This window comes from Prionailurus bengalensis, chromosome D1 (assembly GCF_016509475.1).
Source record: "Prionailurus bengalensis isolate Pbe53 chromosome D1, Fcat_Pben_1.1_paternal_pri, whole genome shotgun sequence".
Taxonomy (NCBI): domain Eukaryota; kingdom Metazoa; phylum Chordata; class Mammalia; order Carnivora; family Felidae; genus Prionailurus; species Prionailurus bengalensis.
In genome coordinates this window covers 87,300,351-87,324,603 of record NC_057346.1, presented here as the reverse complement: position 1 = coordinate 87,324,603, position 24,253 = coordinate 87,300,351, and the positions used below count along the sequence as shown (strand labels likewise).

General features: G+C 36.9%; 1 protein-coding gene across 1 annotated transcript in view; it reads left to right on the top strand.

The window, feature by feature from the left end:
• Window positions 1–24,225, top strand: part of CCDC73 (coiled-coil domain containing 73) — a 134,755-nt gene extending 110,530 nt beyond the window's left edge. The window contains exons 14-17 of the mRNA XM_043580887.1: window positions 15,063–15,243; window positions 16,753–18,246; window positions 20,191–20,324; window positions 23,686–24,225. Of these exons, the coding sequence (XP_043436822.1) occupies window positions 15,063–15,243; window positions 16,753–18,246; window positions 20,191–20,324; window positions 23,686–23,907 (2,031 nt within the window). The 3' untranslated portion in view covers window positions 23,908–24,225. The remainder of the gene's footprint in view (window positions 1–15,062; window positions 15,244–16,752; window positions 18,247–20,190; window positions 20,325–23,685) is intronic.
• Window positions 24,226–24,253: the final 28 nt, after the last annotated feature.

Here is a 24,253-nt window from a genome sequence, read left to right as displayed (position 1 = left end):
GGATCTATTTCTGAATGCTTTATTATGTTCCATTGATTATATGTTCATCATTAAGTCAATATGCAACCCTGCCTTTGTTAGTATAGCTTTGTAAGAAGTTTTAAAATGTGGTAGTGCAAATCCTTCAATTTTTTTTTCAAAATTGTTTTGGCTCTTCTGAGTTCTTTGCTTTCCATATAATTTTTAGAATCAGTTTGTCAATTTCTAAAAAACAAGTCTGTGGGACTTTGTATTGTGTTGAATCTATAGATTAATTTGTGAAAAATTGACATCTTAACTATTGAGTCCTCCAATTCATGAACATGGCATATGTTTATATTTATTTAGACATTCTTTAATACCCCGCAGGAATGCTTTGTCATTTTCATTGTGTAGATCTTTAAAATGTTTGGTGAAATTTATCCCTGAATAATTCATGTTCTAGGATCCTATTATAAACAGTATTTTAAAAATTAATTTTCTAATTGTTTCTTGCTAGTATATAGAAGTAAAATTTGATTTTTGTGCATTGACCTTGTATCCTATTACCTTTTAAATTTATTGTAATGGTAGTTTTTTTCACCTAACTTTTGGGTTTTCTGTGTACATTATGTCATCTGTGAATTTAAAGATATTTTTTTCCTTCCTTCTGCTTTGTATGAATTTTATTTTTTTCTCAATTTATTGCAGTAGTTAAGACCTTCTAGTACAATGTAGAATAAAAGTGGTGACAGTGGGGGTGCCTTGGTGACTCAGCCCATTAAGCGTCCAGCTCTTGATTTTGGCTCAGGTTTGTGGGATTGAGCCCTGTGTTGGGCTCTGTGCTGACAGCTTGGAGCCCGCTTGGGATTCTCTCTCTCCCTCTCTCTCTGCCCCTCCCCAACTCGTGCATTTGCTCGCTCTCTCTCTCTTCTTCTCTCTCTCAAAATAAGTAACATTAAAAAAAAAATGTCATGACAGTGGACTTGCTTTATCTCAGATGGAGAATTTTTAGTCTTTCACCATTTCATATGTTAGCTATAGGTTTTTTGTATGTGTTCTTTATCTGATTGAGGAAGTTTCCTTTTCTTCCTAGTTTGCTGAGTTTTTATAATGAATCAGTATTAAATTTTGAGAAATGCTTTTTCTGTATCTGTTGAGATAATCATATTTTTTCTTTATTCTGTCAATATGTTAATATTAACCAATTAATTACATTAATTGATTTCCAAATTTAAAATAACCTTGCATTCCTGGGTCACCTGGTTGGCTCAGTCAGTTAAGCATTCCACTTCGGCTCAGGTCATGATCTCACTGTTCGTAAGTTCAAGCCCCTCATCAGGGTCTGTGCTGACAGCTCAGCCTAGAGCCTGCTTCAGATTCTGTGTCTCCCTCCCTCATATGCATTCCTGAAATATGTATTATCTTTCTATATATATGGCTGGATGTGATTTGCTAATGGTATATTAAGGATTTTGCATTGATTAGGAATACTGATTTGTATGTTTTGCTTATTTTTTCTTTGTATTCTTTTGGTCTGGTTTTTGTATTAGAGTAATACTGGCTTCATGAGTTAGAATGTGTTCTCTCCTCCTGAAAGAGTATTGTATAGAATTGGTTTTATTTCTTTACTAAATATTAGATAGAATTTGTTGGTTTGCTCCAGACTTCATGTTGATATTTCCTTGTGATGTTTTTTTGCTGTGTATTCTTTTGCTGTAGTAAGTCTTAGTCACTAGTACAATTGTAGCAGGATTCTCACACAGAGAGTTGTGACACTGAGGCTTTTCTTTCCAGGAAACAACTTTATTCATGTGGGCACCTCTCAGTTTGGTTCATTCCCAAAGAACTGAGCCTTGAACGCCAAGTGGCGTAGTTTTTTATATATTTTTACTTCTTTGTCTCCCATATATGGTCACACATTAACATGTAGTCTGATTAAGTGGTCTTAGGTTACAAGGTCGTGAGGGATATTGTCATGTATGCATACCTTGAGGTCATTCTTTTTTTCTTTCTTTTTTCTTTCTTTTTCTTTCCTTTCTTTCTTTCTTTCTTTCTTTCTTTCTTTCTTTCTTTCTTTCTTTCTTTCTTTCTTTCTTTCTTTCTTCCTCTCTCTCTTTTCTTTCTTTTCTCTCTTTTCTTTCTTTCTTTCTTCTCTCTCCCCTTCCCTCCCCTTCCCTCTCCTTTCCTTTCCTTAGGGAGGGGACCCTACTACACAACTGTATACTGAGTCCTGTGAGTCTTATCCTAGCAAATCAGGGAACCTGGGGGTAGTCTTGGAGACTTACAACACAATCATTTTTGGTAATTTTTGTCTTTCAAGGAACTTGTCCTTTTCATCTAAGTTGTCAAATTTATTGGCAAAGCGTTGCTCATAATATTCCTTTACTGTTCCCTTTCTCTATCAGATCTATACTGATGTCCCCTCTTTCATTTGTGCATCCCACCTTTCCCTTCCTCCCATTCCATCTCCTCTTCTTCTTCCTCTCTCTCGTCAATTTAGCTAGTCTCTCAGCTTTGTTTGCCTTTCCAAAGAACCAGGTTTTCACTTCATTGATATCCGTCTCATGTTTGTTCATTTACTATTTCATTGGCTTTTGCTGTTAACTTTATTATGGCGCCTTACTTACATTATACTTACTTTGGATTTGATGTGGTTTTTTCAGCTCTTTAACATGGACACTTAGATCATTGATTATTGGCCTTTCTTCTTTTCTAATATCAGCATTTAAAGCTATAAACTGTCCTCTAAACATTGTTACAGCTTCGTCCCACAAATTCTGATATGTAGTGGTTTCATTCTAACTTTTTTTAAGTTTATTGGTTTATTTTGAGAGAGACAAAGATAGCACAAGTGGGGGAGAGGCAGAGAGAGAGAGGGAGAGAGAGAATCCCAAGCAGGCACTGGACTGCCAGCGCAGAACCCAATGCGGGGCTTGAGCTCATGAAACCATGAGAGCTCATGACCTGAGTCGAAACCAAGAGTCAGACACTTAACCACCCAGGTGCTCCTGTAGTGGTATCATTCTTATTCATATTTTAAAATTCCTTTTGTGAGGTCTTCCTTGACCCATGGGAATGGGTATGAACCATGGTATGGGTATGACCTATAACTGTTGTTTAATTTCCAAGTATGTGAGAATGTTCCAAGTATCTTTCTGTTAATGTTTTCAAATATAATATAGTTGTAGTCAGAGAGCATTTTCTGTAAGACTTTTATCCTTTTCAATATAAATATATCCTTTTAAATATAAATATCCTTTCTCAAAAGGCTTGTTAGCCAAGCATATTGCCTATCTTGGTGAATATTTCATGTGCTCTTGAAAAGAATGCATATTCTGTTATTTGTCAGTTGAATGTTTTATAAATGTCAGATCAGGCTGGTTGATGATGATGTTCAAGTCTTTTCTGTCCTGATCTTTTTTGTGTACTTCTATCAGTTAGTGGGAGAAGACTATTGAAATTTTTGTGAATTTATCTTTCCGGTTTTAGTACTGTCAGTTTTTACTTTTTGTGTTTTTAAGCTCTATTATTAGGTGTATATACATTTATGATTGTTATTTCTTGATTAATTGATCCATCTTTATCCTAGTAATATTTCTTATCTTGAAGTCTATTTTGTATAATATTAATGCAGCTGTTCCATCTTTTATGGGTAGTATTTGGATTATATATCCTTTTCATCCTGTTACTTTTTCAGTGGGAATATTCATAATTTCTTTATGTTGAGTAATAACATGAGAAAGTCTGGGGTGCCTGGGTGGCTCAGTTGGTTAAGCGTCCGACTTCGGCTCAGGTCATGATCTCACAGTTCGTGAGTTTAAGCCCCGTATCAGGCTCTGTGCTGACAGCTCAGAGCCTGGAGCCTGCTTCAGATTCTGTGTCTCCCTCTCTCTCTCTGCCCCTGCCCTGCTCACACTCTCTCTCAAAAAGTGAATAAACATTAAAAAAAAAAAAATCAACATGAGGAATTTTTATATTTTCTTTTTGAGAACTGTTTCTTATATATATATTTTTTTATTGTGGTAAAATATACATAAAATTTACTAAAACTATATGTGTGCAGTTCAGTGGCATTAAGTTCATTAATAAATGGGCATGGTTGTGTACTAATAAATTATATTTCCAAAAACAGTAGGCCAGATTTGGCCCACTGGCCATAGTTTGTCAACTACTTTTCCAGAGCTTAATTGAACATAGTCTGTTTTCAAAATTATGTTAAATTCTTTGGTTAGTAAGAAGTTTACAATACTATATTCTCATTTTCTTTTACTCAGTCTTTGTGTTATTTTTATAATACACTTTTACGTATGTTACCAACTCCACCATATATTATTTTATTTAGTTTAATTTTATTTTTTTAATTAAAAATTGTTTTTTCATGTTTATTTACTTTTGAGAAAGAGACAGAGACAGAATGCGAGTTGGGGAGGGGCAGAGAGAGAAGGAGATGCAGAATCTGAAGCAGCAGGCTCCAGGCTCTGAGCTGTCAGCAGAGCCTGATGCGGGGCTTGAACTCACAGACCATGAGATCATGACCTGAGCCAAAGTCAGACGCTTAACCAACTGAGCCACCCAGGTGCCCCAATTTTTTTTTTAATGTTTATTGTTGAGAGAGAGAGAGACAGAGTGTGAGCAGGGGAGAGGCAGAGAGAGAGAGAGAGAGAGAGAGAGAGAGAGAGACAGAATCTGAAGCAGGCTCCCAGCTCAGAGCTGTCAACACAGAGCCTGATGTGGGGCTTGAACCCATGAATAGCGAGATCATGACCTGAGCCAAAGTCAGATGCTTAACCGACAGCCACACAGCCCTGTTATTTCATTTTAAATTGTTAATTACCTGGTTAAGAAAATTAAGAATTAGAAAATGTCTTTTTGTTTTTTTTAATTAAGTAGGCTCCACGACCCTGAGAGATCAAGAGTCACTGCTTCACTAAGCCAGCCAGGCACCCAAAAAATCAGAGAAAATATCTTTTATATTCACTCATATTTGCCATTCCTGGCCCTCTTTATTCACTTCTGTAGATCCAGGTTTCTACCTGGTATCCTATTGCTTAAGTTTGAAGAACTTCCTTTAATTGTGTGTGTGTGTGTACGTGTCTGTGTGTGCATGCACAGGTGCATCTGGGTGAGGAATTTTCACAGCTTTTGTCTGGAAAAATGTTTATTTCTCCTTAATCTTTAAAGGGTATTTTCACTGGATATAAAATTCTAGATGGACAATACTTTTCTTTCATTAATTTGAAGATGCTGTTGCACTATTTTCTTGCTTACGTTGCATCTGGCAAGAAGTCTACAGTTATTATATTCACATCCTCTTTGTAAGTGTTGTTTTTTTTGTTTTTTTGTTTTTTTTTTTTATCTTTGGTGTACCTTGGATTGGTTATTTTGTTTGGGATTTGTGGAATGAATTCTTGAATCTGTAGATTTATAGTTTTCATTAAATTTAGAGGATTTTTGGTCATTACTTCAGATTTTTTTTCTGTCCCCTTCCTTTCCTCTTATGGGACTTCAGCTACACGTTAAACTAGCAGGATAAACATCCCACAGGTTACCAGGTGCTGCACATCTTTTTGTCTTTTTTCTCTCACTTCTTCCATTGGGGTTTTCTATTTTTTCTGTGTCCTGAAGTCCAATTATCTTTTGTTCTATTTTGTTTAATCTGTTAAGCCTATCCAGTGAGTTATTTCAGATACTGTATATATCATCTCTAGAATTTCCACTTCTTTTGTGTGTGGGGGGCTGGTATATATTTTTTATTATATTCATGTTGTTGTCCTTTAAATCCTTGAACATTTATAATAGTTTAAAATTTTGTTTGCTAAATGCATCATCTCTGTCATTTGTTTCTGTTGACATTTAAAATTACAACTCAGTGGCATTAATTAGAAGTATAGAGTTGTGCAATCTCCACCATTTCCAGGATTTTATCATCATCCCAAACCGAAACTGTGTAACCATTAACCAGTGACTCCAAACTTCCCTCTCTCCTCAGCTCCTAGTAACCTCTAGTTTACTTTCCAACTCTATGAATTTGCCTATTCTGTATATTTTATGTAAGTGTAATTGTGTAATACTTTTCCTTTTTGTCTGACTTATTTCACCTAGCATAAAGTTCTCAGAGTTGACCCGTGTTGCAGCATGAATTAGAACTTTATTCCTTTTACAGCAGAATAATATTCCCTTGTATGATTATACGATGTTTTGTTTATACATTCATCTGTTAATGACACTTGGGTTTTCACCTTTTGGCGATTGTAACACTCTTTTGTTTTATGTTTTTGTTTTTGTTTTTTGTTTTTTGTTTTTTAATTTTCATTTTTTATTTTATTTATTTTTTTTATGAAATTTATTGACAAATTGGTTTCCATACAACACCCAGTGCTCATCCCAAAAGGTGCCCTCCTCAATACCCATCACCCACCCTCTCCTCCCTCCCACCCCCCATCAACCCTCAGTTCTCAGTTTTTAACAGTCTCTTATGCTTTGGCTCTCTCCCATTCTAACCTCTTTTTTTTTTTTTCCTTCCCCTCCCCCATGGGTTCCTGTTCAGTTTCTCAGGATCCACATAAGAGTGAAACCATATGGTATCTGTCTTTCTCTGTATGGCTTATTTCACTTAGCATCACACTCTCCAGTTCCATCCATGTTGCTACAAAAGGCCATATTTCATTTTTTCTCATTGCCACGTAATATTCCATTGTGTATATAAACCACAATTTCTTTATCCATTCATCAGTGGATGGACCTTTAGGCTCTTTCCATAATTTGGCTATTGTTGAGAGTGCTGCTATGAACATTGGGGTACAAGTGGCCCTATGCATCAGTACTCCTGTATCCCTTGGATAAATTCCTAGCAGTGCTATTGCAGGGTCATAGGGTAGGTCTATTTTTAATTTTCTGAGGAACCTCCACACTGCTTTCCAGAGCGGCTGCACCAATTTGCATTCCTACCAACAGTGCAAGAGGGTTCCCGTTTCTCCACATCCTCTCCAGCATCTATAGTCTCCTGATTTGTTCATTTTGGCCACTCTGACTGGCGTGAGGTGATACCTGAGTGTGGTTTTGATTTGTATTTCCCTGATAAGGAGCGACGCTGAACATCTTTTCATGTGCCTGTTGGCCATCCGGATGTCTTCTTTAGAGAAGTGTCTATTCATGTTTTCTGCCCATTTCTTCACTGGGTTATTTGTTTTTCGGGTGTGGAGTTTGGTGAGCTCTTTATAGATTTTGGATACTAGTCCTTTGTCCGATATGTCATTTGCGAATATCTTTTCCCATTCCGTTGGTTGCCTTTGAGTTTTGTTGGTTGTTTCCTTTGCTGTGCAGAAGCTTTTTATCTTCATAAGGTCCCAGTAATTCACTTTTGCTTTTAATTTCCTTGCCTTTGGGGATGTGTCGAGTAAGAGATTGCTACGGCTGAGGTCAGAGAAGTCTTTTCCTGCTTTCTCCTCTAAGGTTTTGATGGTTTCCTGTCTCACATTTAGGTCCTTTATCCATTTTGAGTTTATTTTTGTGAATGGTGTGAGAAAGTGGTCTAGTTTCAACCTTCTGCATGTTGCTGTCCAGTTCTCCCAGCACCATTTGTTAAAGAGGCTGTCTTTTTTCCATTGGATGTTCTTTCCTGCTTTGTCAAAGATGAGTTGGCCATACGTTTGTGGGTCTAGTTCTGGGGTTTCTATTCTATTCCATTGGTCTATGTGTCTGTTTTGGTGCCAATACCATGCTGTCTTGATGATGACAGCTTTGTAGTAGAGGCTAAAGTCTGGGATTGTGATGCCTCCTGCTTTGGTCTTCTTCTTCAAAATTCCTTTGGCTATTCAGGGCCTTTTGTGGTTCCATATGAATTTTAGGATTGCTTGTTCTAGTTTCGAGAAGAATGCTGGTGCAATTTTGATTGGGATTGCATTGAATGTGTAGATAGCTTTGGGTAGTATTGACATTTTGACAATATTTATTTTTCCAATCCATGAGCAGGGAATGTCTTTCCATTTCTTTAAATCTTCTTCAATTTCCTTCAGAAGCTTTCTATAGTTTTCAGCATACAGATCCTTTACATCTTTGGTTAGATTTATTCCTAGGTATTTTATGCTTCTTGGTGCAATTGTGAATGGGATCAGTTTCTTTATTTGTCTTTCTGTTGCTTCATTGTTAGTGTATAAGAATGCAACTGATTTCTGTACATTGATTTTGTATCCTGCAACTTTGCTGAATTCATGTATCAGTTCTAGCAGACTTTTGGTGGAGTCTATCGGATTTTCCATGTATAATATCATGTCATCTGCAAAAAGCGAAAGCTTGACTTCATCTTTGCCAATTTTGATGCCTTTGCTTTCCTTTTGTTGTCTCATTGCTGATGCTAGAACTTCCAGCACTATGTTAAACAGCAGCAGTGAGAGTGGGCATCCTTGTCGTGTTCCTGATCTCAGGGAAAAAGCTCTCAGTTTTTCCCCGTTGAGGATGATTTTAGCTGTGGGCTTTTCATAAATGGCTTTTATGATCTTTAAGTATGTTCCTTCTATCCCGACTTTCTCAAGGGTTTTTATTAAGAAAGGGTGCTGGATTTTGTCGAAGGCCTTTTCTGCATCGATTGACAGGATCATATGGTTCTTCTCTTTTTTTTTGTTAATGTGATGTATCACGTTGATTGATTTGCGAATGTTGAACCAGCCCTGCATCCCAGGAATGAATCCCACTTGATCATGGTGAATAATTCTTTTTATATGCCGTTGAATTCGATTTGCTAGTATCTTATTGAGAATTTTTGCATCCATATTCATCAGGGATATTGGCCTGTAGTTCTCTTTTTTTACTGGGTCTCTGTCTGGTTTAGGAATCAAAGTAATACTGGCTTCATAGAATGAGTCTGGAAGTTTTCCTTCCCTTTCTATTTCTTGGAATAGCTTGAGAAGGATAGGTATTATCTCTGCTTTAAACGTCTGGTAGAACTCCCCTGGGAAGCCATCTGGTCCTGGACTCTTATTTGTTGGGAGATTTTTGATAACCGATTCAATTTCTTCGCTGGTTATGGGTCTGTTCAAGCTTTCTATTTCCTCCTGATTGAGTTTTGGAAGAGTGTGGGTGTTCAGGAATTTGTCCATTTCTTCCAGGTTGTCCAATTTGTTGGCATATAATTTTTCATAGTATTCCCTGATAATTGTTTGTATCTCTGAGGGATTGGTTGTAATAATTCCATTTTCATTCATGATTTTATCTATTTGGGTCATCTCCCTTTTCTTTTTGAGAAGCCTGGCTAGAGGTTTGTCAATTTTGTTTATTTTTTCAAAAAACCAACTCTTGGTTTCGTTGATCTGCTCTACAGTTTTTTTAGATTCTATATTGTTTATTTCTGCTCTGATCTTTATTATTTCTCTTCTTCTGCTGGGTTTAGGCTGCCTTTGCTGTTCTGCTTCTAGTTCCTTTAGGTGTGCTGTTAGATTTTGTATTTGGGATTTTTCTTGTTTCTTGAGATAGGCCTGGATTGCAATGTATTTTCCTCTCAGGACTGCCTTTGCTGTGTCCCAAAGCGTTTGGATTGTTGTATTTTCATTTTCATTTGTTTCCATATATTTTTTAATTTCTTCTCTAATTGCCTGGTTGACCCACTCATTCGTTAGTAGGGTGTTCTTTAACCTCCATGCTTTTGGAGGTTTTCCAGACTTTTTTCTGTGGTTGATTTCAAGCTTCATAGCATTGTGGTCTGAAAGTATGCATGGTATAATTTCAATTCTTGTAAACTTATGAAGGGCTGTTTTGTGACCCAGTATATGATCTATCTTGGAGAATGTTCCATGTGCACTCGAGAAGAAAGTATATTCTGTTGCTTTGGGATGCAGAGTTCTAAATATATCTGTCAAGTCCATCTGATCCAATGTCTCATTCAGGGCCCTTGTTTCTTTATTGACCGTGTGTCTAGATGATCTATCCATTTCTGTAAGTGGGGTGTTAAAGTCCCCTGCAATTACCACTTTCTTCTCAATAAGGTTGCTTATGTTTATGAGTAATTGTTTTATATATTTGGGGGCTCCGGTATTCGGCACATAGACATTTATAATTGTTAGCTCTTCCTGATGGATAGACCCTGTAACTATTATATAATGTCCTTCTTCATCTCTTGTTACAGCCTTTAATTTAAAGTCTAGTTTGTCTGATATAAGTATGGCTACTCCAGCTTTCTTTTGGCTTCCAGTCGCATGATAAATAGTTCTCCATCCCCTCACTCTCAATCTAAAGGTGTCCTCAGGTCTAAAATGAGTCTCTTGTAGACAGCAAATAGATGGGTCTTGTTTTTTTATCCATTCTGATACCCTATGTCTTTTGGTTGGCGCATTTAATCCATTTACATTCAGTGTTATTATAGAAAGATACGGGTTTAGAGTCATTGTGATGTCTGTATGTTTTATGCTTGTAGTGATGTCTCTGGGACTTTGTCTCACAGGGTCCCCCTTAGGATCTCTTGTAGGGCTGGTTTAGTGGTGACAAATTCCTTCAGTTTTTGTTTGTTTGGGAAGACCTTTATCTCTCCTTCTATTCTAAATGACAGACTTGCTGGATAAAGGATTCTTGGCTGCATATTTTTTCTGTCTAGCACCCTGAAAATCTCGTGCCAATTCTTTCTGGCCTGCCAAGTTTCAAAAGAGAGATCAGTCACGAGTCTTGTAGGTCTCCCTTTATATGTGAGGGCACGTTTACCCCTTGCTGCTTTCAGAATTTTCTCTTTATCCTTGTATTTTGCCAGTTTCACTATGATATGTCGTGCAGAAGATCGATTCAAGTTACGTCTGAAGGGAGTTCTCTGTGCCTCTTGGATTTCAATGCCTTTTTCCTTCCCCAGTTCAGGGAAGTTCTCAGCTATTATTTCTTCAAGTACCCCTTCAGCACCTTTCCCTCTCTCTTCCTCCTCTGGGATACCAATTATGCGTATATTATTTCTTTTTAGTGTATCACTTAGTTCTCTAATTTTCCCCTCATACTCCTGGATTTTTTTATCTCTCTTTTTCTCAGCTTCCTCTTTTTCCATAACTTTATCTTCTAGTTCACCTATTCTCTCCTCTGCCTCTTCAAGCCGAGCTGTGGTGGTTTCCATTTTGTTATGCATTTCGTTTAAAGCGTTTTTCAGCTCCTCGTGACTGTTCCTTAGTCCCTTGATCTCTGTAGCAAGAGATTCTCTGCTGTCCTGTATACTGTTTTCAAGCCCAGCGATTAATTTTATGACTATTATTCTAAATTCACTTTCTGTTATATTATTTAAATCCTTTTTGATCAGCTCATTAGCTGTTGTTATTTCCTGGAGATTCTTCTGAGGGGAATTCTTCCGCTTGGTCATTTTGGATAGTCCCTGGCGTGGTGAGGACCTGCAGGGCACTTCCCCTGTGCTGTGGTGTATAACTGGAGTTGGTGGGCGGGGCCGCAGTCAGACCTGATGTCTGCCCCCAGCCCACCGCTGGGGCCACAGTCAGACTGGTGTGTGCCTTCTCTTCCCCTCTCCTAGGGGTGGGATTCACTGTGGGGTGGTGTGGCCCGTCTGGGCTACTTGCACCCTGCCAGGCTTGTGATGCTGGGGATCTGGCGTATTAGCTGGGGTGGGTAGGCAAGGTGCACGGGGGCAGGAGGGACAGGCTTAGATCGCTTCTCCTTAGGTGATCCACTTCAGGAGGGGCCCTGTGGCAGCGGGAGGGAGTCAGATCCGCTGCCGGAGGTTTGGCTCCGCAGAAGCACAGAGTTGGGTGTTTGCGCGGAGCAAGTTCCCTGGCAGGAACCGGTTCCCTTTGGGATTTCGGCTGGGGGATGGGCGGGGGAGATGGCGCTGGCGAGCGCCTTTGTTCCCCACCAAACTGAGCTCTGTTGTCAGGGGGCTCAGCAGCTCTCCCTCCCTCTGTCCTCCAGCCTTCCCGCTTTCCGAGCAGAGCTGTTAACTTATGACCTCCCAGACGCTAAGTCGCTAAGTCGCGCTTGTTGTGGGAACACAGTCCGTCAGGCCCCTCCGCTTTTGCAAGCCAGACTCGGGGGCTCTGCTTGGCCGGCGAGCCGCCCCTCCGTCCCGGCTCCCTCCCGCCAGTCCGTGGAGCTCGCACCGCCTCTCCGCCCTTCCTACCCTCTTCCGTGGGCCTCTCGTCTGCGTTTGGCTCCGGCGACTCCGTTCTGCTAATCCTCTGGGGGTTTTCTGGGTTATTTAGGCAGGTGTAGATGGAATCTAAGTGATCAGCAGGACGTGTGGTGAGCCCAGCGTCCTCCTAAGCTGCCATCTTGCCGAGTAACACTCTTTTGAACATTGACGTACAACCATCTGAGTCTCTGTTTTCAGTTTTGGGGGGTATATATCTAGGAGTGGATTTGCTGAGTCATATGGCAATTCTATAACAAACATTTTGAGGAACTGCCTTGTTTTAACTCAAAGAGTGGATATCTTTCTAAGTCAGTTGAAATTGACATATCACAGTTCCTGTGCCATAATTAATTTATACAGTCCTTCACTGTAGGACATCCTTGTACAAATTTTCTGTACTTTTGCAATTATTTCGTTAGGATAAATTTCCATAAACAGTTTTGCTGGGTCAAAGAGCTTGTTTACTTATAGTTTTGACACATATTGCCTTCCAGAAAGATTGTACCAATTTATACTCCCACCAATCACATATAAAAGTACCTGTATACCCAAACTCGAATACTTTTATCAGTTAAAAAAAAATTGTTTTTAATTTATTTGGGGAGGGGGGGAGAAGGGAGAGAGGGAGAGAGAGAGACAGAAAGAGGATCCCAAGCAGGCCCAATGCAGGGCTCAGACTCACAAACTGTCAGATCATGACCTAAGCCAAAATCAAGAGTCAGATGCTTAACCCACTGAGCAACCCAGGCGCCCCGTTACTTTTATCAGTTTTTATTTACATTTTTATTAAACATATTTTCATGTGTGTCAGTTACATTTGAGTTACTAGTGTATATATTCCCATTTACAAGTACACACAAAAAAACTTTTTGATCCTATGTCCATCTCTAAATACAAGTCTGTTTTCCCCTGTAGAGTCAAGTTTCTTCAAAGAGTGGTCTAAACTCATACCCTTTAGTTCCTTCCTTCCTATTTATTCATCCTTCAACATAGGGCAATCTGGCTTCACCCCTCCCACCCCATCCAATGGATGGACACTACTTCCAATGGACATTTTTCAGTCCTTTTGATAATACATTGATACTGTCTCCTTCTTGAATACCTGTTCTCCTTTTCTTCTACCATATTTTACTCATCTGTGTTTCTCCCTCTCAAGCTTCTCTTTAAAGTGGAAATAATAGTTATTCTTACCATTAATTAAGCAACTATGAGTTATATGTTTTATAAACAGAATTGAATTTATTCTCCTAGAAACTACCATATTGTTTTTTGTCAATCTCCTTTGCTGATTTTTCCTGCAATGGTTTTCATTAGCATTTTATCCTATACCCTTTTCCCCCCTCAAAATATACTCTTATTAGTTTCATCAACTTGTACATCTTCTGTTGCCATCTATCCATGATTTTCAAATATACCTTCCAGGTAAATTTTCTCTCGTAAACTCCAGATACATGTATCTAAATGTTCATTAGACTTCTCTACTTTAATATCTTCCTAACTCTTCAAACTCAGCAGGTTCAAACAACCCATGATATTTTCCTCCAAATCTGCTACTAACTCCTGTTTTCTGAGTAAATAACATCCACCAGTCACCTATAGTGAATCTGAATTCTGTAACCTGAACTCTGTAAATCAATCTGGACTTTCCTTCTTATCATTCATCAAGTCCTATTGATTAGCTTGTAAATACTTCTTGTATCTATTCAGTTCTTCATCTTTACTGCTATCACATGGACTGTGACGCTATGGCACTCTTCTGATGCATCTCTGTCTCATGTTGTCTCCCTTTAATTCAGTATTTTTCAGACTTCTATGCACAGCCTATTAGTGGTCATGGAAATTAGTGATTTGTGGCCAGTATTCTTTAAAAAATGAAATAAAGTGCATATAAAACATAATGCATCACATTAAGAGTAGACATTACTTGGTGTGCTTGCTGTTGTAAAACATTTCTCATTGCAGGTTTTAATCAACGAGTTTGAAACATTATTCTTGATGCTGCAGCCAGAATGGTCTTTCCAGTCAGATGTTACTTGTCTAAAACCATTCAGTTGTCTTCCTGAAACTCCTCAGCATCCTATACTTGGCCCTTAATGACCTGGGCATAACATCCCAAGCTTCATTTCTCTCCATTCTCCCAGTGTCCAAGCTCTAGCTGAAGTAAATCATGAGTAGTTCCATGTAAAGACTATACTCTTGCTTGCTTTTAAGCAGCTGTATATGCCATGTTTTCCCTGGAGTGCCTTCTTATCCCCATCTATATTATTTCTTTTCCTATCTTCCCCACTGGATTGTGAGTTTTTTGAAGCTAGGGACTATGTTGTTCATCATTGTATCCCAAAGCCTAGTGCAGTGCTTCCATGGAACAAGTGCTGAATATACAGGGGGTTGAATTGATTCATTATTTTAAAGATGCATAAAAATACCAAACACTCAAAACAATTTGCTTGCCATGACTACTTTGCTTTTAATAAGAGTGGTTCTTTTATTACATATGTGAAATTACATAATAATGTGGAATGCATGTTTGAAAACATCAAAGGGTCTCAATTTTGTTTAAATATGATAGACCATACAAAATGTAGTTAAAGTGATCTTGTTACAAAGAGTATTATTGGGGCGTCTGGGTGGCTCAGTCAGTTAAGTGTCTGACTTCAGCTCAGGTCATGATCTCTAAGGCTGGTGAGTTCAAGCCCTGCGTCACGCACTGTGCTGACAATTCAGAGCCTGGAGCCTGCTTTAGATTCTGTGTCTCCCTGTTTGCCCCTCCCCCGCTTTCTTGCGCTCCCGCACACGTGCTCTCTCAAAAATAAACATTAAAAAAAATTAAAAAGTAGTATATTAAACTTAGTAAAAAATAATAATTTGGCTTTTAAATAGAAATTGCTGAATGGTTGACTTGAAACAGATTCCACTTTTACCAGCAAAATTTGTTCAAGTGTCTTATACTTTTTAACAATATGGTTTTTACATTAGAGGTATTTTTTCCATGTTACTTTAGAATCTTCCAGAAGTAAATACTAAAAACAGTGAAATGTCAATGGAAACACCAGAAAATACTATAATACAGAAATGTAATTCTGGACAAGAAATAAAGACAGACACTATGAGTTTTTGTTCAGATACTAACTACAGAGAAAAGGAGGAGAAGAAAAAAGGCCCATTTATAGAAATAATAGAAGGTAACCTAACGCATTGATATTTTCTAATTTGATGTATTGAGAGCCCCACCCCCACCTTTTCCCCTACAAATAAAGGATCTGTCAAAGTGCTGTGCTAGGCCATCTATGGAATTTAGGGGAATATCAGTTATATATAGTCTTTGAGGATCTTGTACTGTATCTGAAGAAATACTTCTTCATTTGTGTAGGTCTTAAGAGGCTTCTTTTGAGATGTCATTTATAGTCAATATTTTGGGGGAAAATTACATTCCTGTCTTCCCTAATCACTTACTCCATGGCGTTTTGCATTATGGTTTCTGCCTTCACTGCCTTGGGGAGTCTGTTCTCTGGGCTACCCATAACCTTCTGATAATCAGGCCTGGAGCACTTTCCTTAGTTCAAAAGACCTTTCTGTAACCATTGAAATAATTTACTAATTTGTCTGTCTTGAAAAAGAGTTGTTTAAAGACCACCAACTTATTGTATGAACATGTTCAAACCTAGGCTGAACAACCACTTGGTGGAGATGTTGTAGAGAGAATGAATGGACTAAAGTCCTTCAAATCCTGAATTTTGTATTCTAGGTTATTTTAACTATACAGAAAATTTTAAATCTATGGTTAAAACCCAGATGAATAAAATAAGTATTCTAAACATTTGCCCAAAAGTATCCAAAAATTTTTAAATACTTAGAAGGTAATGATCAAGTGACAACTGTCAGTCTTGAAGAAATCAGCTAGCAATTCTGGATCGTAGACAGTGATAAAAAGAAAACCACAGGCCTAAAATGGAATCACTTGTATTAGGAACCCAATGTCAGCAAGCCTTCAGTACCTAAGCAAACTGTGGTTTCAACCCCCAGGAATATAACCTTTAACCAGTTAACCTGGAATTTCCTGGTCAGCAATAAGAAATCTGGTAGGCCCCTTTCCCATTAGGAGAGTGACCTTGCCTAAAACAATGGATTCTTTGCTAATAATTTTTTTTCCACTCATTCTCTTTTAAAACCTTTCCTTTTCTATAGCTTAGTGGGGCTTCTATTTGCTAGGTGGAATGCTGCCTGATTGAATGGATCATTTAATGAAGCCAGTTAGATCTTCAGATTTCCTTGGTTAAATTTTTGTTTGACAGTAGTAATAGAAATTAGAGTCTAACTTGTTAGGATAAATTCATTTTTATCGATTCAGCTGTGTGTACATGGAATTGTACTGTATGCTCAAAAGGAAGTGTAATAGACTAGAGAACTAAAAACCATTTTGTAATATCCTCAACCTACTTGCCCCTTTTTAAACCAAAAATGCTTTTGTTGTTATGAAATAAAAATTTAATACGAGGAGAGCCGAAAATATTTAGCATGCTAAATATATGACAAAGATAACTCAACATTTAAGTAAAACTGGTGTTTTGTGTAATGGCCAATGAAATATTTAAGACTAAATATGTTTTTATAAAAATAGGTCATACATTTTGTCTTATAAAAGCAGGCTTTAGTGTGTAATATAAAAATTTACTGTATTCTCATCATGACAGATTTACAGCTTTTTGAAAAAAGCTCCAAGAATGAAAGTGATCCTGCTATACCTCAGGATGAAAATCAAAGTGAAGTCTCCCTAAGCAAAACCCTCTGCATAGAAAAAGAACTAATCAGTCAAGGACAAACCTTAAATGTTACAGACCTTAGAAAAGCAGTTACTTCAGAAAAAAAAGACAAGGTGCATTTGGAAAAAGACAATGATTGTACAGAATTTAAGTCACCAAACAATTCATTTTTAATGGCAGATAGATCGACAGAAACAGAAAAGATACACCTAGAAAGAACTGAAAGATCTGATCTTCACCATGCAGATATCCACCTGGAGGTTGAAAATACCATAACATCATCTAACAATATCTTAAATGAGATGTCTCACCATACAAATCAAAAGAAAGATGGTTCTGAAGATGAACCATTCAAACAATTCAGATTGCTTCCAGGGATTCAAGAAAATGCCACAGAGAAGGAAATTCCAAATAGTGACCAAACGAGAGCAGATCTGGATTCATCTCTAAATGTAAAAAATCCTGTTCAGTGTCAGAAATACAGTTTGCAGGATTCAAGTAATGTTATGTTAGATGATAAACAATGTAAAATAAACCAAATGCAACTGTTAAGTAAAAAAAGTGAGTGCAGTGTATTGCCATTTAAACAAACTTCAGTTTTTCAGCAAATCTGTAACGATACCTCAGAGAAACCAGAACTACCTATTTCCTCTGATACAGCAGTTAACCACCCCATTTCATCTGCTTTCAGTGATAATTTGAAAGTACTTAAGAATGCAAATAAAAATGTTAATATTATGCCTACATTGGTGAAACCCAACTCAAGCCCTAGGGAAAGAACTATATGGAAAAATCTGAATGATATGGACACTAGTCAACTAAAGAACTCTTTGGGATATTTAGAAAACAGTGTCACCATTTCCCATCTCCAGATTAACAATGAGAACGTACATACTTCACAAGCCAAAGACATGAAAACGGCTGTTCCTACAAAAACTTCCACAGAAATACAGTTTTCCAATAAAGAGAGTCAGATTGATGAGAATCAGATAACTGAAGCCACAAAAAATGACCTCTTCCTTTTTGTGAATGTTAATGAAAGACAGCATACATTGTTAAATAATACAGAGAAAACAGAGTCATTAAATGACATCGTTTCAGAAATTTACAGTGAAGGACAGCTGGAAGAATCATGTTCATTTCACATAAAGCCATCTGGAGATTTAGTAAACAGAAGTGGAAGGTCAGCCTTTGATCTTTCAACTTCAGATAAAAAAACTGAGAAAATTCCAGTATATGTGAATTTCTTAGACCCCAGTCCTTGGTCAAAAGTAAATCAAATTGAAAGTCAAACACTGAGCACTTCAACCTCTAGCATTCCTTTGTTGCTGCAGGAGAGACCAACAGGCCCATCAGAAAACAAAAATATGGTTTCAGTGACACTTTGCAAAAATGTTGATGATATCAGGAAGGATACTGGCCCAGGTAAAAAAAAAAAAAAATTTAGGTTTTCTTTTAAAATTTGAATTTCTACTCCTTATCCTTGATAGTCTCCAAACTGTTATATTTCAAATGAAACCATTTCGTTTAAAAACTGCCTAACCCTAAAATACAGAATACTCCATATATGTATATAGGTAAAAGTGGGAAAGGTTTTCCTTAAACATAAGTGGGACTTTTCACCTACATCTGAGCCACTAGTATCAACAGGTAGAGGTGCACATGCATATTACAGATTAAAAAAAAAATTCCTCAAGGAACTGGAAATAGCAGAAATGAACACAGGCCCTGGTCATTAATTTTAAATTAGGAACAACTACCTAATCGGAGTCAAGTTGTTCCTAAGGCTTCTGCCAGTGGGCATGTTTATTCCTTTTCATTCTATACTGAAAAAACTTCCTTCCCTCACTTGCTTCCCCGAATTTTCTACTGCTTTCCTTAATTTTTCTTTTAGCTGTCCCTTCACTAGTACTAGAATCCAGCTTTGTCTTCATTTTACAAGTATTGTTGAGGTGCAACATTAATACACTTCAGATCATTGATATTTGTCACTGAAACACTTTAAATGGAATCCCTTAATTATGTACCAATATTAAAACATTCAAACGTTATTTCAGAGAATAGTGTATTCTAACCACCACATGAAATAACATTATGTCCAAGCCTTGCTTTATAAAAATATTCTAGAACAAAAAAATAGGGGGGAGGTAGATGAACTACGTATGACTTAATAGTGATGGGTGTTGGGAGCCGGGTGATGGTACGAGGTTCATACTCTTTTTGTGTATCTGAAATTCTTCCCACTAAAAATACTTAGAAATATACCACATATCATGTATAAGTGCTGTACAAATGTAATTTGAACGACAGTTTAAGATTATGAAAAAAAATCTTTTGCTAACAGCAATCTCATAATCAAAGTTATGGAGGTTGTTAGAGATATTCTCAGAATTATTTGTAAATAAATTATAAACTAATTAATTTGCTGGTTTAACAGTATGCATTTAGACCCATTAAAGTAATGCAGATTACAAGGAAAGCTCTGAATGGCCCTCAGAGCTAGCTAATAGGCTTCTTTTAAAAAGACGACTGATAGAACTTTGAAGAAATATTGGGAATTAAAAGCAAAATGAAGTGTATCAGGTTTACTAGCATAAATGGAGAAGTAATGTAGGGAAAAACAGAAAACACCAAAAACTGTAAAAACTTCCTACTTTCCTAATAAAATGTAGTAACTTCAGATTCCATTAATTTTGAATCTGTTGAATGCTGCAATTAGTCAAGTGCTGTTAGTGAAGGGGCTAATCTTCAATCTCTGTGATATAAATAAGGATGGAATGGGAGAGATCTAAAATTCTGTAGAAATTCAGCTTGTAAAATGTCCACTCATAAAAGATACAAGTGTCTTTTAACCTTCAAAGCTGACATGTTTCTCTAAATCATTTTTACCTATTTATTAAATTCCAGTGATCCCTACTAGACAGCCCTTTGTTGGGCTTCTTACTGTGGCTCATTTCTTTAAATATATTTCATAAATACGACTTTTAGTTGATTCAGACTGTTCCCATTAATCTGAATTGTAAGATGCTCACTTCATATAAATGTTTACCTCTGTGGCAATGCAATAACCAGTGGAAGAAGGATAATGTTTTGTGAGTTATGTTATTTTAGAAGGTATTTATGCCATTTCACACATTTTAACATGAAATCAGGTTTTAGAAAGCAGCAAAAAATGTTTTCTGAAATGCCTATGTGTATTAACAGCAAAGTCAATGTAAACTATAAAATGTTAAAAATAAAAACAAAATAGAAATAGTTACTTTTTAAATACAAAAGCATAGATAGGATCAGAGAAAAACAAGTTCAGTCACTAAAACGAGTGTCTGGAGAATAAAATTCAGTTGTTGCCATTTCCTCTTTGTCAACCAGATACTACCAGCATTAACAGAGTTGCTGACACTTTGAATAGCTCAAGTATCCATCCAGATCCCAAGGGAGAGCCCAGCAAAGAGAGGAATGCAATTGCAAAGACTTTTTACGATTCTTCTTTTCCCACAGAACACGTAAGTCAATTAAAAATATTGCTGAGCAGACCTTAGTGAGCTAATTCTACAGATATGTGTAGAACTGTATGCATCTGGATGCTTTAAGACCTAACTGATCTCCAAAATAATATCAAGAGGGCAACATGGCACCATTTTTCACAATTAAGGTTGATGGAAAACAGCAGGAAAAAGTCACAGTGCATAAATCAAATAGATATAATCCAGCCTGTTTGGGGAAGGACAGTGTGAGGTAGTGTATTATGTATCTACTTCTATTTTTTTAGTCACCTAAATTTAGGAGTAGTGGCATTTGGGCATTTAAAATTTTCTTAATAAAAGATGCCTTAAAATAATCCAATCAATTAAATTCCATTGTTCTTGACATTGCTTAAGTAACTACATCATTTTGAGAAAGTACTGCACAGAAATTTCTTTTAAATTACTTCGGTTAGAAGACAGTATGAGAAAGGATCAAATATCCTGAATATATAATACCAAATAGGAATATGTATGTGTGTGTATGCATATACATTTGTAGACATTACGTGGCTCCAAGAGTCCATTTGTCATATGAAAAGCAAGCACAGCTGACCAGTTTTGGGGCAAAATTTTTAAGTTACTATTATCTCAGAGTACAAAACTTTAGCATGAAAAAGGCTGTATTGTTCAAAATCTAAAAAAACAGGCAATTCTAGGTGTTAACTCCTAAAAAGTATAACGTAAAAAGGTTTGGCAAGATCACAGAAAAAAATCAACTACACGGGGACAGATTTTAAAACCATCGTGTATTTTTTTTTTTAATTTTAGAGGTACATATTAAATAACTTTGTCTTTAGCACCTATAAACTAAAAATTGTAGTACTAACACAGCATTAACAAGTAACAACTTTTAACAATGTATTTTATTTTTTATTTTAAATAGGGAAAGTGCGCACATGAGGGGTAGAGGGAGAGAGAATCTTAAGCAGGCTCCATGCTCAGAGAGGAGCCCTACTCAGGGCTCAATCCTGCAACCCTGGGATCATGACCTGAGTCAAAATCAAGAGGTGGATGCTCAACTGACTGAGCAACCCAGGGGCCCCTTACTTTCCTTTTTAAATTAAATTATTTAAATTTTAAAATGTGAGCCCAGGCTGAAAAAGGCGGCTAGTAATCTGGCTCAGGGCAATTTTAGGCCTAAGAGTAGATCTTTCAGGCAGAAAGAGGAGGTAAAAAGGTAATGATTTTTTAGGAAAGGAAAGAGTAAAGATATGTAGCAACATCTCTGGAACTAGAATTACTGCTATAGGCTGCAAAACCTCTATAAGTCAAATTCAGACAAGTTTTGTTAAATGTAAACTTTACGCTCCATCTTGCTTCTCCAGCCTATCCCTGCTCCTGCCCCTCCCACCAAGTAGGCAGTTAAGGGGAAAGAAACTAAAGTAGTTATGTGTAAATGTCTTTTTCCTCTCCATCATCAAGATAAAAAGTCAAAGAATAACGAAAATCAGGTCATTTATACTTGATGACAAATGCACCAAACTGCATCACACTGTGATGGCAAAAACAGGTTATAATTAGGTACCATCAGTGAGTTTATCTCAAAATCAGCAACTAAATTTAAATTTGATTGCTTTCTCTGCATCTGTTCTCTGTATTGCATGGATGACCTACAGTCATTTTGGCCCTGTGAGCTAAATGACATACGTTGGGCACTTTTACATTCAAGACATTATCAGAAATACACATTTATGTACATTTTTTTTATCCATTACCAGTTACTCTACAGTAGCATTTTGCAACTAAATGGTGCTAAGAGTGAGGCCACAAAACTTAAATGACTTGCCTGTGGTCTCCTGGCAGTCCTGTGCTGATACTTTTGTTTTCATATATGTTATTTCATAAGAACACAGGCAATCAAACTATGACATAGCGTCACTGCAAGGAACAAAGGCTAAGATTACAAGGGGACTGGGTGGCTGACTGTAGAATTCTCAGGAGCCAAAGAGACTCATCCAGAAGGAGCAACTCTTAGGAAAGGGAGGTTAAATGTAAACAGTTAAGCTCATTTAAGAATTATTACTCTGTAATCTCGCTTTGAAAACGTTATGCATATGCCACCTTTTCCAGTCAAAGTGGGAGATTTTAATGTAAGGCGGTACTTGAAGATCTTCACAAAGATCTATGAACAAATGACATTCATTATAGCCTAATTTATAACTGAGCATTTCCCACCTACTTAAATGTTCAACATACTAAATTATGGAACATGGAATATAATGGAGCGATGTTGTTAACTTTTTAAGAGCAGAGGAAAATACTAAAAATATTTTTAACACAAAACAGAAAAAGACAGAAATATGATCCAGATTTTAAAAGTGTATATATACACAGAAGAGAGACCAGAATATTTACATCAAAATGTTTAATGGTACTTGGGATTTTAGGTAATTTTAATGTCATTCTTATCCTGTTCTTCATTTCTAAAATATGTGACTTTTTATCAGAAGATTTTATCTGGAATCCAAGAAGACCATCAAAGATTTATTTTTCTTCAGGAAATTAACTCAAATTTATTTTTGTGCAGCCACTGACAATGGTTTATGAGAAATTTTAAAGACTGAGGAAATAGCCCACAAGGGAAAAACCAAGATCTAAAATTCTATAGAATGATCAAATACACTAAAAATAGAAAAAAGATAGTAGCAAACAATACCAAAATGTGTTGACTGGTCTCCCTGGATAGATTACTAACGAATTTGATTTCTTTATACTTTTTCCTCTATTTTCTAAACTTCCAATAATTATCAGAAAAAAAATCTTAAAATTAAAAACTTACATAATTTTTAAACACAGTATTAGAAGTATGATCCAATGCAGTGCCTTGGAAACATGCCAACTTCCAAATACCTCACTGTTCTTTCCTGTTTGTCCAACAGTGGTGCTCTGAAGCATGAGAGGAAACATGAAGTAAAAGGCAGTTTTTATAAGGCAGTCTACCTCTGTTTGCATTTTTAATTTTCTCCTGGTTTTGATAGAAGATACAAAACATAGACATGTTTGGGAAGGGAAGGGGAGTAGCAGACAAAACAGATTTTTATCTGTAATTGTTTTAAGTATCTTTTCTTTCAGTGTAAGCTTAAGACCTTTTAGAAAAGGTTCATGGTAGTACTGGGCTCTATTAGGGATCTCAAGGAGCTACTACATAGACCTAAGCCTCCACATTCACATTTTATTGTTTTTTTGTGCCAAATTAAGGTAGTTGCTGAAAATTAGCCAAGAAAAATGATGGCTTTATCACATACTCATAATTGCACAGCCTTAAGGATTTTAACTCTTGTTGATGACTTTAAAAAATGAGTAATTTAACACTAAGTAAAATATGTTTGGTCTTTCCTAGGTGAAAATAAAGCCGCTGAAATCAACTCTGCCACAAAGCCATTTTCAGGCAATCAAGATTAAAGATACTACCAATGTGGCTGCATCATCTCCTGGTGAAGAGGACTGGCAGAGCCTGGAAACAAATCAAGTTAATGAAATCGAAAAGTTCCTAAGCTTAGAAAATGACAACCACCCTAAGAAAAGAAAAACAGAAGAGATGCTGGAAAAAATGACAGAGTAAAAGGATGTTGATAAATGCTTTCAAGTGGTGAATGGACTTAATTGAAATATTAATCATATGGTTTTGACTAGAACAGAATGTTACACTTCAAGCTTTTCAGTTATACACACTTTTCCAATTTCTTTTCATGTGATGAAATTATGTTTTTTTGCAAATGCTTCATCTAAGGTAGCTAAGATTGCTTGGTAGCATCCAATTCCCCTTAAGAAAATGTGCCCTCCTCTGTACATCCTTTTACCAAAAAGCTCTTGTTGCACCTTCAACCCCCTTCCTTGCAGAACACAACTTCCGTATCATACAAGATAGGTGGTGACCCTTTGTAACTTATTACTTTGTATTCTCTGAA